Here is a 14914-nt window from a genome sequence, read left to right as displayed (position 1 = left end):
GTATCTCTTGGCGTAAGACCCAACCACTTGGCTGACCACGTTGTATTGAGCAAGGGCGCCCCTGCGCGTTGTGTTACCCCTCGCGTCCTATATGCGACGGTGGTCACGATGTTCAGCATATTGCGGATACTGTCTGTTCTGCTGTGCGCAAATACTTTTTCTTTTCCCTCTGATTCTAGCTGTCTAGAGAGAAAGGCACTACCTGGCACAGCAGCTGTGGTATGATTGATGACCGGTCCAACTTGGTTTAGGGCAAAACAGCATATCGGGATGACAAGCATCACCTTCTGGTGCTTCAAGCCCCAGCCCACTTCGACTGGTCACCCATTGAATAATCTCTGCGAGTGGTTAGAGCTGGTCACGCCTCCAGTTTTTCTTCAGTTCCTTCTGTTTCCGGCTAGGAGGGTGCGGCACAGTAATGCCGCTACCGTATAAGACACCTGGGCTCGTACCCATCAGAGAGACCGTGGAAGCTCGCAGCATCTCCCTCTCGTCATCCTTTCCCATTCGCTGACTTATCGAACTCATAATGGCCCAATCCGCGAGCGCTACCTTTGACCCATCCACGTACTGGACCGCACCCGCCAGGAACTTTCGGACATCCGCGCGCCTCCATATGCAGCATTCTCTCTGCCAGAAAACAATCGGGTACCTTCTGGATCCCACTTTGCCGCGCGGCAGCCCACTGCGAGTGGCAGATCTTGGCTGTGGCAATGGGGCCTGGCTTTGCGACCTGCACGATGAGTTTGCCAAGGCTGGCGTTTCGGCTCAGCTGGATGGATACGACATTAACCCAGTCAACTTTCCAGCGCCGGCCTTCCTTCCCTCCACTGTCCACCTAAAGCAGCTCGACCTCCTCAAACCATGCGAGGAGTTGACCGGTCTGTACGACATTGTCCATGTCCGTGCTTTCGGCAGCACCTTGGCGAAGACGGGCGTCGCGCCTTTGCTCTCAGTCGTTCTCGCCCTGCTGAAGCCTGGGGGTTATCTGCAATGGGAGGAATCCAAGGTGGACAGGTTCCTCATCGAGTCTCCGCCCTCTGCCGGCATTCCAAGCGTTGCATGCAATACCATTTCCCGGATGCTGAAGGCGGGATCGGACGGTCAAGGACACGACAACTCCTTCATTGACAAGCTCGACCAAGTGGTCACAGAGTACGGGTTCGAGGATGTGCACTTCAAGGTCTTCGAGAAGCGGAAGCAGGATTACAAGGGTTGGACGGAGGACTTCCTCATGGTCTGGGAAGAGCTGGCGGATATGTTTCCTCTCAAGGCGCAGGCTCCGGATTCGCCGGTCACTCGCGAGTCCTTCACCGAGTTGTTCCAGAAGGCAGTGGCGGAGACGGAGCAAGGTGTTGCCATCCACCTAGGGACCATCAACACTGTTGTGGGTCGAAAAGCCATGTGAGGATTCTGGTGGCCGAAAGAAATCCCTGCAGTAGAGCAAAGGGACTATATTACCTCATCAGGTTCCTTATAAGATGGGAAACTACGGTGGTCTTTGATTGGTGGCAAAGCCCTTATGCTTAGCATCTATAAGTTCCGCGCCATAATCAAATGATAAGAAATGATGAGTGATGATTAGTATTTTATGACCAGTCACACAATCTGCGGTGTCATTTCCATAATCTTGATTTCGGCAGTCGGGAATGAGCGGCTCTGGCGATTTCCCCTCACGGCAGCCTGCTTTGCTGCCTACAAACGGAGCGTCAGCCAGCTGCATAATTGGCGGCCACCGAAGTCAGCATGCAGCCAATGCAGTGTGTGCTGCCTCGTCTAAGCTGCATCTCTCGGGTTTCCTGTCAGCTCATTGGCTTAACACAGACTCGTCACTGCAGTAGTGTAGCAGTGTACAGGACAAGTGCGCATTGCTGCCTGGTCTTATCCTCGGCGAACCATTTCCCGCCGTCAGCCTCACTCGGCTGTTTCAGGCTGTGAAATGAAGGGTGTGATCTTACAAGATAAAAGGTCGATTAGTTCCCCTCTGTTCAGAACCTTGCCCCGATATTTGTTTCCATTCTTCCATCTAGTCTATCTGATATCCCCCAGTCTATTGTCTTGAAGCAGTTTCACAGACACCCAACATGGATGACGCCAGCGACACAGACTCCGTCGTGAGCTATGAGGAGATCAACCCAAGGCCCAAAAGCCAGGCTCAGGAAGGCATCGGTGCTTTCAAGCTGAAGGAAGAGCGCAATATCGAGAAACTCCGGTCGCTCGTCCTCAAAGACGGAGAGGCGAGCACGGAGCTCGCAGAAGGAGATGTCCCAGATATCTGCTATGTGCTACAGTACAAAGGTATCGGCGGCAGAGTGTACGATGGTAAGTTCTTCCAAGCCCAAAATCCACCTAGCCTATCATCTAGTTCGAGTTTCGATTGCTAACGGCTTGATAGTCTGCCGCAGCTCATCCCCGATCGAAGTACCTTTGGGGGAGGGGAGTCCCCTAAACAGGTGTCAGAGAAGTCCAAGCCTATCCTGGAGATCATCACCAAGGTTTCGACTACCGTCACCAGGAACGGAGGAGGCGGCGGCTATTACCCTCCACCCGACCATCCTCCTAGACGGTCCATGTATGACAGGGGAGATCCCTATTCCGAATACTATGGCCCCCATACTGCCCAATACGGCGATGACGACAACCTCGAACTGAAGATTGCCAGTATCGAACAAACATCTATGGTGATTCACTCGCCATACCTCATCAATGCATTGAAGGCCGTAGTGGAATACTACCCCGGCAACAGCGGCTTCCTCGGAGACACCGTCACCATCAACGCCCCCTATCGACTCGTCTACCACCACCTGACCGCACTGCGCCACTACCGCGACCACCAGCCCGCGACGCACGACGAAGAGTACGCCAGCCTCACCAAGCGCCACATCAACGTCCTGGTCGACTACATCAACGAGACGCTCGGCGCACGAATCGAGGCCGAGCACCAGCGCCACGCGAGCAGCCCACCCAAGGCGCTGTACGAGAACCTGTGGATGCTCTACAAGCCCGGCGAGGTCGTGTACGCCAGACACGAAAACAGCAGCAACGACTGGGCCCCCTTCGTCGTATCGCGCTGCGACAGCGGCAAGGACGACTATATCCGGGTCGACTGCTGGAACCTGACCTTCTCCAACGGCGAGTTCATCCGGACCACGGACGAGTTCGAGATCGATCAGTTCACGGACGAGGCCGCCATCTCTAGCTTGTCTGTCATCCCGGCCCGCTTCTTCCGTGGAGAGGATGGCGACGAAGATCCCGAGGATGTGGAAGACAGGAATGTCCAGTTGGGGAGGCTAACGTGGGAGCTTGCCAAGGGCCCTGCGTACATGACCTACGATGGGAATCTTGTTGATGCGAGCTCGAATTACGACTACGGGCGGCCCTCGAATGTCAATGCTGCAGGATATGTAAGTGAAAATACCCCATTCTTCTGTCTCGGGCTTTTGGTTTTGTCTTTTGTTTTCCTTTTCTTTCTTTGTTCCTGGTCGTCCTATCATTTTTCTTCTCTGGGTGTACTACGGGCTATTTTGAGAACTTCATGCTAATCTTTCCTTGTCTAGATGAGTGGCCGCGTCGTGGTCGACTGCGACGGATACAACCGCTACGGCAACGGTGCTGGCGGCCCCCCTTCGCCGGGCTTACCGCCCGTGCGGATGCCGCGTCCTCCCCGCCACGGGTATCACCCGCAGCAAGCCATCAACCAGAGGCACCCACCGCGCGGGCGGGACCCGCTCCCCTCGTTCGCGGCCTGCTGCGGATGCGCCGCCTGCAAGAAAGAAGACGACGGGCGCCCGAGCATCTTCGGCCGCGAGTTCGAGTCCGCCAAGCCCGTCTCGGACGACGCGCCTACAAGCGACCTGTACTACCTGGTGCTGACCAAGACGGTGACCGGCTTCATCCTCGGCGAGCGGCGCTGGGGCCACTTCAATGTCCGATATCTGCAGGATATCAGATACGACAAGGAAGCCTTCAAACACCTGGTCCTCGATGAGGATATCAAGCTCACCATCAAAGCCTTGATCGGCAAGTTCGCCTCGGACGGCCAAGTCACGCCCTGGCCCAAAGACTTCGTCAAGAACAAAGGCCAAGGCCGCATCTTCCTCCTGCACGGATCCCCCGGCGTGGGCAAGACGGCGACCTGCGAGAGCATCGCGGAGCTGGCCCACCGCCCGCTGCTGTCCCTGACGAGCGGCGACCTGAGCACCAACTCGCTGACGGTCGAGAAGAGCCTCGAGTACTTCCTGCAGCTGGGCGAGCGCTACGGCGCCATGGTCCTGCTCGACGAGGCCGACGTCTACCTCGAGGCGCGCCGGGCGCGGGACCTGGCCCGCAACGGGCTCGTGTCCATCTTCCTGCGCGCGCTCGAGTACTACCGGGGCGTGCTGTTCCTTACCACGAACCGCGTGCGCGCCTTCGACGCGGCCTTCACGTCGCGCATCCATGTCGCGCTGCACTACCGCAGCCTCACCGATGCGGACCGCCAGAAGGTCTGGGTTAACAGCTTCGAGCGGCTCGAGCGCGACTCGGGCGGCCGGGTGCACGTGTCGGTCATGGCGCGCGAGTACGCGTACGAGGCTCAGGAGGTCTTGGCATTGGCCTGGAACGGGCGCGAAATCCGTAACGCCATCCAGACGGCCGTAGCGCTCGCCGAGACCGAGACCCTCGAGGAGGAGGACGGCAACGGAGCCGGACGGGTTGAAGTCACGGAAAAGCACTTGCGCGCCGTCGTCAAGATGAGCCGAGGGTTCAAGAACTTCTTGCGCCGCCGCCAGATCCAGGATGACGACGTCGAGCAAGATGATGACAGTTTTGATGACCCGGGGTGCTACGATCAGATTTACGAGTAACGTGGTGATTATAATGTTAGTCCGGCGGGATATGGGAAGACTGGTCCCCGAATAATGATGCCTGGGGAACGGATTTATGAATGGCTTTGGTGTACACGGTTTGGGAGTTTGCTGTTATTTTTTTTCCATATACTAGCACACACTCGCTGCAACTCGAATCATCCCAGGTAAACTTATTCGTTACCTTGTAGAGATCTTCCAATTACCATTGGGCTTTCAGACATCCAGGTCCTCATTTGGCTTGTTTTCCGACTCATTGTTAGGCTACCTTTAGACCTTATCTTTGTCGCTGGTAGCTTTCTTCTTGATCGAGATCCACGCACAGCCCGAGAGCAAGAAGAACGCAATCACCGGCGAGACTGCTGGTATGTACTTCATTTTGACAGTTAGCTTTACAAAAGTCCTCATAGCTCACAGCGGAATACTTACGAAAACGTCGGTGATGGCGTTGCTATACTCTTGGATCACGGATGTGAGTTGGGATGGCTCGACTACCGATCCCAGATTCGTGGCTCCAGCTGAGATCACCTTGTTGACCACGTCTGGCTCGACGACGGATGACAGGTGGACGATCAGACGCTGTTGGAAGAGTGCCTGTCCAATTGCAAGAAATATTGCGCAGCTTGTCGAGATTATTGTCAGAAGGTTCGAGGCTCCGAGTGGAACGAGTTCCTTCGGGAGGGAGGCCTGCATGCCGAGGTGGGCCTATGAGTATGATTAGCCATGCCCTGCCATAAAAGAAGGGATGAGCATTTTACCAGATTAGTGGACAGTGCATACCCGACGCCGCCGAATATCTGATAGCCTATCCAATGGCCGTCAGATATACCAGGATATATCGTGCTGAGTATACCACCGCCGATACACACGAGTGCCTCTGAGAGCATGAGGAATGGGTTCCACCTATGACACTTATTGTTAGCACTACGGATATGAGTGATAGTCGCATCAGGGAAATTTAGCTTACCACCCAAGCTGCATTACGATACCAGACCCTATGAACGACGCCAGTACATCAACTCATATCTGGATCCCTTGATCTTCAAGCATTTCTTCAATAATATACATCAGCCCACCGTCATGTCCACAACAACTCTTTATGTATGATGAAAGTACGCCAACAGCGGTTTCAGTTATATGTTCTTGGTTCGCCCGCTGATTTCCACGATGGCTGGCTTGCGTGACGCCTACAGTGGCTTGTGGGCGACGATATCACGTATGCCGATCTGGCCTGGGCGACCTGGAACGACTGGCTCGACGGCGTGCTGTCCTGCGACGCGGACAAGAAGTTGGAGGGATACCCCCACGTCCGGGCCTGGCACGAGCGCATGACATCGCGGCCGGCGTGGAAGGCGGCCATAGAGACCCGAGTGCGGCTCATGAACGAGCAGAGGCTGGACTCAAAATGGCATGCCGAAGGGGATGGAGTCGTTCTCGGTGTATGAGGCGAAGATCGAGACGGGGGAAGAGACCGTCGCCATGCCAAAGTATGGGAAATCTCAGTCTTAAAAATCGAATGGGCAGCGTTATTAATTACTTCAGTACTCGGATACTTTGCTTAAGGCACCAATGAAGGTTGCAACGCTGTCTTGGAGAATACAAGCGGGGCTTTGTCAAATTTCTTTACCCCTTTTCAGATTGGCAGTCTTTACTTTTCGCGTTAATTGAGCCCCCCATAATCACCCCCATCATCATTCCAAGTGCATCATTCTTTACGTTCCCCTCAAACAAATTGGACAGAGTAAGGCTACTGCCAATAGGGTGTCCTGATCGGCACGATGCTGCAGACATCATACATACAGCGGGACGGCAACCCCGCTTTTGGCGAGACACTTGGCGCAAGCTATGGACTAGCTGCCCGGCCAGGTACCGTGCCATCTCTACGTATTTCCAACCTGTCTTGCATTTCCCTGGTTCTCTCACAACAAATACATCTGGTTGCTGATCAAACTGATTCATCTTGGAAGTATGGACCAATACAAGTTCCCGTGCGAACCCCTAGCCAACGAGGAATCGATGGTAAAGGGGCCCCAGTATCGCTTCACCGTCATCGACGACAAGGTGCTCCGATACGAGTGGGCCGAGGACGGCGTCTTCGAAGACCGCGCCTCCACCTTCGCCATCAACCGCAAGTTCCCCAAGCCCGAGTTTCGGGTCCGAGACACCGAGACCGAGCTCAGCATCATCACGCCGTCTCTGCATCTGACCTACGACAAGAAGCGGTTCAGCCCCAACGGCCTGGGCGCGACCTTTTCGGCCAAGATGACGGACTGGGGAGCCGAATGGCGCTTCGGGGGAGGAGCCAGGTGGCAACCTGGGAGGCACGGCCCGGACCCTCGATGGTGTCGATGGGCGGTGCGACATGGGATCTGGTATCATCTCCAAGGATGGGTACTCGGTCCTGAATGACAGTGAAAGCATGCTATTCGACGGCAAGGGATTTGTGACTCCCCGTCGCTCCGGCGACCGCGTTGATGGATACCTGTTCTGCTACGCCTATGATTTCAAAGGTGCCATGAAATCCTTCTATTCCATCTCGGGCCGCCAACCGATTGTGCCCCGGTGGTGTCTCGGGAACTGGTGGAGCAGGTATCATGCATATGATGACAAGGAATACCTCGCCTTAATGGACAAGTTCCAGGAAAACGAGATCCCGATGTCAGTGGCTGTCATTGACATGGACTGGCACTGGGTCAAAGAGGACAAGGTCCCTCACACGGGCTGGACCGGCTACACCTGGAACGCTAATCTCTTTCCCGATCCAGCCGGGTTTGGCAAGGAATTACACAAGCGGGGTCTGAAGATGACTCTAAACGACCATCCGCACGCGGGGATTGCGCACCATGAGGACGTCTACGAAGAGGCGGCGAAGGTCCTGAACCATGACACTACGCACCACGACCCGATCCAGTTCGACCCCACCGATCCCGAGTTCTTGCACGCCTTTTTCAACGTCGTCCACCGAAAACTGGAAGACCAAGGCACCTGCGACTTCTGGTGGATCGACTGGCAGCAAGGCTCGCACACCAGAACGCCCGGCTTCGACCCGCTCTGGCTCCTGAACCACTTCCAGTTCCTCGACACCCAGCAGGCCCACGGCGGCGAGTCCAGCCCCATCATCTTCTCGCGCTACGGCAGGCCAGGCAGCCACCGGTACCCCGTCGGCTTCTCGGGGGATACCGAGGCGACCTGGGATTCCCTCCGGTTCCAGCCCGAGTTCACGGCCACCGCCTCCAACATCGGGTACGGCTGGTGGAGCCATGATATCGGAGGTCATCTGCCGGGCTATCGCGATGATGAGATGACGGCGCGGTGGGTACAGTATGGCGCGTTTTCGCCCATCCTGCGACTGCATTCGTCGCTCAGTCGTTGGATGTCCAAGGAGCCGTGGCTGTACCGCAGTGAATGCATGGTGGCCATGAAGGAGGCGATGCGTCAGCGTCATCGGCTGGTGCCGTACATCTTCTCGTTCAATGCCGCCTCATCTCCTTCTTCGTCTACCTTGCCACTAGTTCAGCCACTGTATTGGAGATACCCTCAAAGACCTGAGGCGTACCGGTATCCGAACCAATACTTCTTCGGGCAATCCCTCGTCGTCGCGCCCGTGGTGACCCCGAGAGACAAGGCCACTAACCTTGCCAAAACGCAGGCCTGGCTTCCTCCGCTCCGACATGTCGACATCTTCACCGGGACTGTCTACGACGGCGACCGCGAGATCGACTTCTACCGCTCCCTAAATCACATCCCCGTGCTAGCCCCAGAAGGCGCCATCATCCCTCTGGATCAGGCGAAGGTGCCGGCGAACGGATGCCGCAACCCCTCCGGTTTCGAAATCATCGTCGTCGTAGGTCGCAATGGCCAGTTCGACATCGTAGAAGACGCGCGAGACGACGGTGAGCCAGGAGCAGCGCTATCACTAGCCGATGATAACAACAACAACAACAACAACGCATCCTTGCGCACCATCCCCATCCGGTGGGACCAAGCGACCGGGCGGCTGACGGTCCCGGGCGCGGGCAAGAAATGGACTTTCCGGTTCGTCTCGACGGACATTGCCAAAGTCCAGATCGGAATCGACGGCAAGGTTCCATCCTTCGCTTCCGAGCCACGCAGCTATACCGCCAACTCGCGATCGGGTCACCTCCGCAGCACCGTTGTGGAGGTGCCTGTCACATTCAATGCGACGAGCGAGATCACGGTGGACATTGGTCCCGACCCGCAACTCAGTGTCGTTGACCCCGGCCCTTCGTTGGAGCAGCTGATCAATGACTTCCAGACCGGGTTCTACGCCAAGGACAGGATTTGGGAATTTATTCAGTCGAAGCAGCCCGTTGGTGTGAAGGCTAGTAGGTTGCTGAGTCTCGGTCTGGACGAGGCATTCTATGGGCCTGTGGCGGAGCTATTGCTCGCGGACAGTCGCGGGTAACAAAGTACTACGCATATAGTTCTCATAAGTATCAGAATCTCAATCTCTTTCCTTGTCGTAAGAAACCCGCCCTACCCTATGAAGTGTACATGGTTCAAGGGCTATTTACCCCTGAGCCTAGTCTCAATCGTCGCCTGGTGGGGCGCCCCTGGCAATCTCCAGATCTTGACAATGACCAACCCCACGCTCTCCAATAGCTGCTTCCACTGGGTTTCGGACCTCTCAGTTCCGCCGATCATCAGCATGCGGAGATCCATGTAGAACGGGAGCGCGTCGTCTCCTGGTTGGGCCGTTTCGGGCAGAATCATGTCGCCGAACAGCAGCCGGGACGTCGGGCCCATCGCTTCGACGATGGGACGCAAGATCGTGCGGCACTTGTCGTCGTAGTAGTTGTGCATGACCTTACGCATGTAGTAGATATGCGCGTCTGGAAGTGATACTATTAGCCTGCGAGATCAAACACATGAACTGAAACGGGTATGAATCAACTGGTCGAGGCTTACTCTTGACAGGCTGCTCATTGTAGAAGTCGTGCGGCATAACCTGCACCCCATCAATCTGAACAGGGTCCTCACCTTGTAGGACTTCCTCCAAATCCTGCAAAACCATGGGCGCTCCGAAGCCGCCGCCGCACTCCCTCATCACGTCCACCAGCGCGTTGCCGCGGCCCCCGCCCACGTCCACGACGAACGCGCGGTCGGGCTCGGCCTCGACCGCCTCCTTCATGTCGCGGAAGGGGAACATGCCCAGGACCGGGTTGAACGGCGCGGCCTGCGCCATGCCCTTGTGCCAGACGTCGGAGAAGGCGAGGTCCGCCTCGAGCAGCTGGTAGTACGTCTGGCCCTCGGCCCCGCGTGAGTAGGAAAAGGGCGACTTGAGGGGGTCGTACACGTCTTCTGGGGCGTGGGTTTTGAGGTAGTCGGATACCTTACGGAGGTGTTAGGCACTTATGTTTGAACTTCACCAGAGGGGGCAGTGGGGAAACATACCTTCCACCAGGACGGTACACTCCACGAGCTATTGAGAAGTGGCAAATGTCAGCGAGCAATGCCACATTGAGTAAAAATCAAAAGGCTAGTTGAAACGGAGTAAGCTTACCCGAGTTGGTAGTAAGCCCGCATGGCATCCTCGCGGAACACCGTGGACGACGCGCTGTGTTTATAGACCTTGGGCTCCGGCTCCTCAAATATCCCCTGTATGAGCACGACATTGACGAAACGAATCAGGACTGCGGGCTCCCAGCCTATCTTGGACGCCAGGTCTTCCAGTCCGATGGTCCCATCCAACGGCACATGATCAAAAGCTCGGTGCTCCACCAGGGCATTCATGACTGGAGTGAACATATTCTATCGCCAGGTATAAGCCTCTTTCCCTTCAACTGCGTGTTCAAACTTAGTAGATAGGATCTATGTAGCTTACTACAGTGCCCTGAAAGTGCATGGCTTCAACCGGCCCCTGCAGGCCGCATCGGAGCTTTTCGACCTGTCGCAGGAGAGCGGTGCGAGTCTCCCTCGTGAGGGGCTGTTGGCTCTTCAAGGTCGCCAGGACCTCTTCGGCCCCCTGCTATCAGATCGTTGCCAGCCTCGACGGAACTCATCGTCACAATGCAGATAGATGAACTCATCAATGACAGGGTCGAACTCGTTCGTTGGCACAAATCTCCAGAATACGACAGGGAGAAAGCGGGGGCGCGGTGAAGGGGCATTCACTATTATCTTGAGATTGATTTCCCCTTCGGAGTCCGAGACTGTACAAGTGGTGGTGGCTTGAACAATTTGGGTTCCACTGCAGGCCCAACCTTGAAATGAATATCACAACTCCATCGGATGCTTGACTAGTGCCGTATAAGTCGGCGTATCATTGGTAGGGTTCAGCCTCGCCCACAACTCAAACGCAGGCGTCATACGACGTGCTAACATTTGCCTTCGTCGCAGTTGGGCAATCTTTCGATACTAGCATGGGTCACATATGGTTGTTTGCATCACTAAGGTAGAAAGGTGAGCTTGTAATGTGGACTTGGTTGTTACTCATCTCATCTAGCCCGGTTTGGGTCTAAGAGGAGATATGTGAGTAGTCGGCAGTGCAATGCGGGCAAAAGTCGAGAGTTAACTATCCGGGGGTGGTTACAGGGCCTATTTAAATACTGAACGAGTCCTTTCCCTAAGAAAATGGGAATATATGTCGATGAGCAGGTAGCTTCGTTGGGTTGCACACCTCATGATATCTTGAGCCAATCAAGATGCTTATATGTACATTTGACGGAAGAGGAATAGCGCGATGCAGCATATATCCTTGTTTGCGTCACCACTGTCTGGCTGCTTGCATGGTCAGAAACCGGTCCAAACAACAACAGCAATATTGCAAGAATCGGAGTAACAGAGGTCCTAGGGCAAGAAGATACCGATTATCTAACTGCGTACGAGAGTGGATGTGACTCCCCAAAGGCCAGGTACACTGCGACCACTGGATATTCCCAACATGCCCGTCTCACCACCACCGGGCCTCGAGATCCGTCCGGCTCGGGCAAGCGACATGACCTCTATTGTCGACCTGCTCGACTCGGCCCCAGATGACGCAGCTCTATACCAATTCCCAGACCTCTCGGATCATCCCGAAGCACTCCGCCCGATGCACCGAGCCTGGGTCCGGGGACTCCTGCAAGACCCCACCAGTCTGACGCGGATCGCCGTCCTCGACGGCAATGCCGTCGTAGGGTTCAGCAGCTGGGTTCGACGGGCACCGAACCCGGATGATCCGGACTCCTTACACCGCATGAAGATTTCCGAGCCCCTGATACTGGATGAAGAAGAGGGTCCAGACGGCAGCGAGGCACTACCATCGATAGAGCCCGACAAAACCCGCGCAGAGGCCATCGCTCGTGTGCGGGAGCGTCTGTCCCGCACCAGCCCCTTCCAGTCGGTCCCTCGCTATTCTCTACAGGGGTTGGCCGTACATCCCTCCTACCAGAGCCACGGGATCGGAAGGCTGCTCGTGCGCTGGGGGCTTGAGCAAGGCATCGCCGAGGGTGTGCCCGTGCTCACGGCCGGCGAGACGCGGGGTGTGAAGTTCTACACCGGCAAGGCTCTGGGGTTCCAGATCGTGAAAGGCAGCGTGTGGTGGTTGGACCGGGACGGTCAGGACATCTCCGAGCAGGAATTTAAATCGGGCGGCAACGGCGGCTGGGAGAGCATGTATGGCGGGGTGTCCGGAGCACAGGTGGTGTGGTTTCCACCAGGTCTTTCACTGGAGATAGGGGGTGTCATCTATCGAGGATAGCGCATCATTGCTGATACGGACTGCAATGCAAAAATGCCCATATTTTCAGTTAGCTGACGTACCAGTACTGTTAATCTAGGGACAACAATTTAGGGTTCTAGTCCATGAAGTGAAGAAGCATAGACAGCCCCAAACATCTTGAACATGTCAATTAATTGGTCCGAATCAAATGAACTATGACATTTACTTGCGGCTAAATAGTCTCTTGAAAAGGCATTTGCGTTTGGTAGGACTAGTATCCTGCTGCGAAGCAGTCGGCGTAACCTCGACCAACGTAAACAGTACCAGTAAATGTAAACGCCTGTGGCTACTATACTCTGTCGACAGGTGGTCGTGAAGCAGTTCCACTCTGTACGTCTGCTCCCCATGGTGAACTCGTCAGATGCCAGCGGCCCCTGCTTGGTCCAATAGTCGACGCAGGTTGTCGTCGGGCTTTGAGGCTGAAAGTAGGATTGGAGCCCATCGGATGACGGAGAGGAGGAGGGACCTCCTGTCTTGTCAACAAAGCAGTGGAGTGTGTTTGGTCCCACGCCTATAGCGACGGTGAAGTAGTCGACCGACCGGCTTCGGAACTGAGTCACACTCCACCCAACGCCTTTCTCTACCCAAGGATCCATCAGGATACTGACAATCCCGCCACGGTCATGGAGGGTCTTATGCGTCAGGAAGTCAGAGCTGTACTCTTCCTGGGAGGTCATCGTCAAATCCCACTGATGTAGCCCCTGAAACGAAATGGTGCCGTGGAGGAACATATTCAATTCTTGAGGCGACAGGTTCTTGCGGATGTAAACGCGTTTCGGCTCTTGATCCGCTCTCACGCTGGAACAGGGGTCAACTTGGATCTGGGGGATTGCAAGGCGACAGAAACTCGGTATAGGTAAGTCCCGAGTGGCCCCCGTGGAGAGCGACAGCAGTGCGATTTTGACCTGGTGTGTATCTTCCCCACGGGGACCATCAATCAAGCAGTCGAGTGTGAAGTAGAGCAGCTTGTAAGGCTCGTCACATAAGTAATGAGGCTCTTTCTCAGCAGACGGCTGAACCGCTTCACCCAGCTCAATCGAGAGCCCGAGCTTTGTCATGGCCGACAGGCCGCTGAAGGAACTTTCGCGGCGCTTGATGTTGGCACATTGTACAAAGTCGAAGGGAGACTCGGCAAAGATACTGCTCGGACACCAGGCTCGGTCGCTGTCTTCTGAGACGGCCCAAGCGAACAGGGAGTGGTCTTCGGTCTCTTTCAGAATTTCTTCCTGAAGCCGGAGAAAGGCCTTTTTGCCCTCGCCGTAGAGCATGGGCATGTTGATGTCGAAAATTCCCATCAGGCAGTACGCGACGTCCTCGGTCCGCGTACACGATCGACGGGACGCCCAGGACATGCGCGTAGCAATACTGTAGTCCGCCAGCCTGGCATGGTCTCCCGACATTAGACATTTGCGATCGATCCCGGTCACTCTAGCCAGCGTTTTTCGCAACGTCGTGTTCCGGTTGCCAATCTCATTCCACTGGGCGTCGTAGAATATCACATCTCGGGGCGCAAGTAGCTCCTGAAGCGTCCAGCCCCGCGTGATCCACCGTGATGCCCGGATAGCTTGATAAGTGGCAGATGCTGTGCCCGGCGAACTTCCACTTTCCGGCAAGGGCAGGTTCTGCTGGCTGGTTGTCTTTCCATCCAGCGTCGCATCTGCCAAATATGCATAGCAAACTCTGGCTTTATTGTACCATCGATACATGGAATTGATGGCCTCGCTCAGTTCGGCCGAGCTGGTCTTGTCGATGCAGCAAGTGTCCAGCCAGGCCCACTTGAGGCCATCTCTGGCGGCTTGTTCGCATGTGTACTTGATCTTCCGAAAGCCCTCCTTCCGCGAAGCTCTGCCTTTGGAAGGCACATCTGCGGGATCCTGGTCACCATCCGCTCCACCAAACTCGGCTTGCATGTCTTGCAGCGTGACCTCTTCGGGGCCCCAGGTATGGGAGAGAATAGCATACGACGGAGTAACGTCGCCGTAAACGCTCTTGATGACGAACGAGTCAACGGCGATGAGACGCATTGTGGCTTCTTGGGGCAAACCAATGCCACACAGTAGCTATAAGATGGTTTCAGATGCGAAAGTGAATGGCGAAAAGGAAAGTGCACCAGCCTTGATGTTTATCTTCCCTTTATGTGCCCTGTATGTGACCGCCCCCAAACCCAAGACTGTAAGCATGTCCTTCGAGTTGGAGACATGTTTATACTGATTGGCCATGCCCTGACTGACACTGCGATGCAACCTCACAGCCCGGACGTAAGCTGCAAAAATAGCCGATAGATGGATGACAAGAGCATTCTGCTTTGACGGACATTTCGAGTGTTCCGGTATATCCTTGACCGAAG

The 14914-nt window shown here is 55.5% G+C and overlaps 9 protein-coding genes across 9 annotated transcripts; 5 read left to right on the top strand and 4 right to left on the bottom strand.

Moving 5' to 3' along the window:
- Window positions 1-529: 529 nt before the first annotated feature.
- Window positions 530-1408, top strand: PG997_010114 (uncharacterized protein; the record flags this gene model as incomplete). Its single annotated transcript, XM_066814429.1, has 1 exon — window positions 530-1408. One exon carries the CDS (start codon window positions 530-532, stop codon window positions 1406-1408), a length of 879 nt encoding a protein of 292 aa, XP_066666391.1.
- A 676-nt stretch (window positions 1409-2084) lies between these two features.
- On the top strand, window positions 2085-4844 carry PG997_010113 (uncharacterized protein; the record flags this gene model as incomplete). Its single annotated transcript, XM_066814428.1, has 3 exons — window positions 2085-2314; window positions 2396-3404; window positions 3558-4844. 3 exons carry the CDS (start codon window positions 2085-2087, stop codon window positions 4842-4844), a joined length of 2526 nt encoding a protein of 841 aa, XP_066666390.1.
- A 270-nt stretch (window positions 4845-5114) lies between these two features.
- On the bottom strand, window positions 5115-5825 carry PG997_010112 (uncharacterized protein; the record flags this gene model as incomplete). The annotated part of the gene is made up of 4 exons (XM_066814427.1): window positions 5115-5216; window positions 5274-5549; window positions 5603-5747; window positions 5812-5825. 4 exons carry the CDS (start codon window positions 5823-5825, stop codon window positions 5115-5117), a joined length of 537 nt encoding a protein of 178 aa, XP_066666389.1.
- Window positions 5826-5924: 99 nt separating this feature from the next.
- Window positions 5925-6289, top strand: PG997_010111 (glutathione S-transferase; the record flags this gene model as incomplete). Its single annotated transcript, XM_066814426.1, has 2 exons — window positions 5925-5945; window positions 6038-6289. 2 exons carry the CDS (start codon window positions 5925-5927, stop codon window positions 6287-6289), a joined length of 273 nt encoding a protein of 90 aa, XP_066666388.1.
- A 553-nt stretch (window positions 6290-6842) lies between these two features.
- Window positions 6843-7265, bottom strand: PG997_010110 (uncharacterized protein; the record flags this gene model as incomplete). Its single annotated transcript, XM_066814425.1, has 1 exon — window positions 6843-7265. The coding sequence occupies one exon, from the start codon at window positions 7263-7265 to the stop codon at window positions 6843-6845; it is 423 nt and encodes a 140-aa protein (XP_066666387.1).
- On the top strand, window positions 7264-9270 carry PG997_010109 (uncharacterized protein; the record flags this gene model as incomplete). Its single annotated transcript, XM_066814424.1, has 1 exon — window positions 7264-9270. One exon carries the CDS (start codon window positions 7264-7266, stop codon window positions 9268-9270), a length of 2007 nt encoding a protein of 668 aa, XP_066666386.1.
- Window positions 9271-9371: 101 nt separating this feature from the next.
- PG997_010108 (uncharacterized protein) lies at window positions 9372-10598 on the bottom strand (the record flags this gene model as incomplete). Its single annotated transcript, XM_066814423.1, has 4 exons — window positions 9372-9709; window positions 9774-10197; window positions 10260-10287; window positions 10369-10598. 4 exons carry the CDS (start codon window positions 10596-10598, stop codon window positions 9372-9374), a joined length of 1020 nt encoding a protein of 339 aa, XP_066666385.1.
- Window positions 10599-11748: 1150 nt separating this feature from the next.
- PG997_010107 (uncharacterized protein) lies at window positions 11749-12546 on the top strand (the record flags this gene model as incomplete). Its single annotated transcript, XM_066814422.1, has 1 exon — window positions 11749-12546. The coding sequence occupies one exon, from the start codon at window positions 11749-11751 to the stop codon at window positions 12544-12546; it is 798 nt and encodes a 265-aa protein (XP_066666384.1).
- A 49-nt stretch (window positions 12547-12595) lies between these two features.
- PG997_010106 (uncharacterized protein) lies at window positions 12596-14591 on the bottom strand (the record flags this gene model as incomplete). The annotated part of the gene is made up of 2 exons (XM_066814421.1): window positions 12596-12613; window positions 12858-14591. The coding sequence occupies 2 exons, from the start codon at window positions 14589-14591 to the stop codon at window positions 12596-12598; spliced, it is 1752 nt and encodes a 583-aa protein (XP_066666383.1).
- Between the last annotated feature and the right edge of the window lie 323 nt (window positions 14592-14914).

The sequence above is a fragment of the Apiospora hydei genome (genome assembly GCF_038363865.1).
Source record: "Apiospora hydei strain CBS 114990 chromosome Unknown utg000007l_segment0_segment0, whole genome shotgun sequence".
NCBI lineage: Eukaryota > Fungi > Ascomycota > Sordariomycetes > Amphisphaeriales > Apiosporaceae > Apiospora > Apiospora hydei.
Note: the sequence above shows the minus strand (reverse complement) of the source record. Positions and strands in the feature narration are given on the sequence as shown.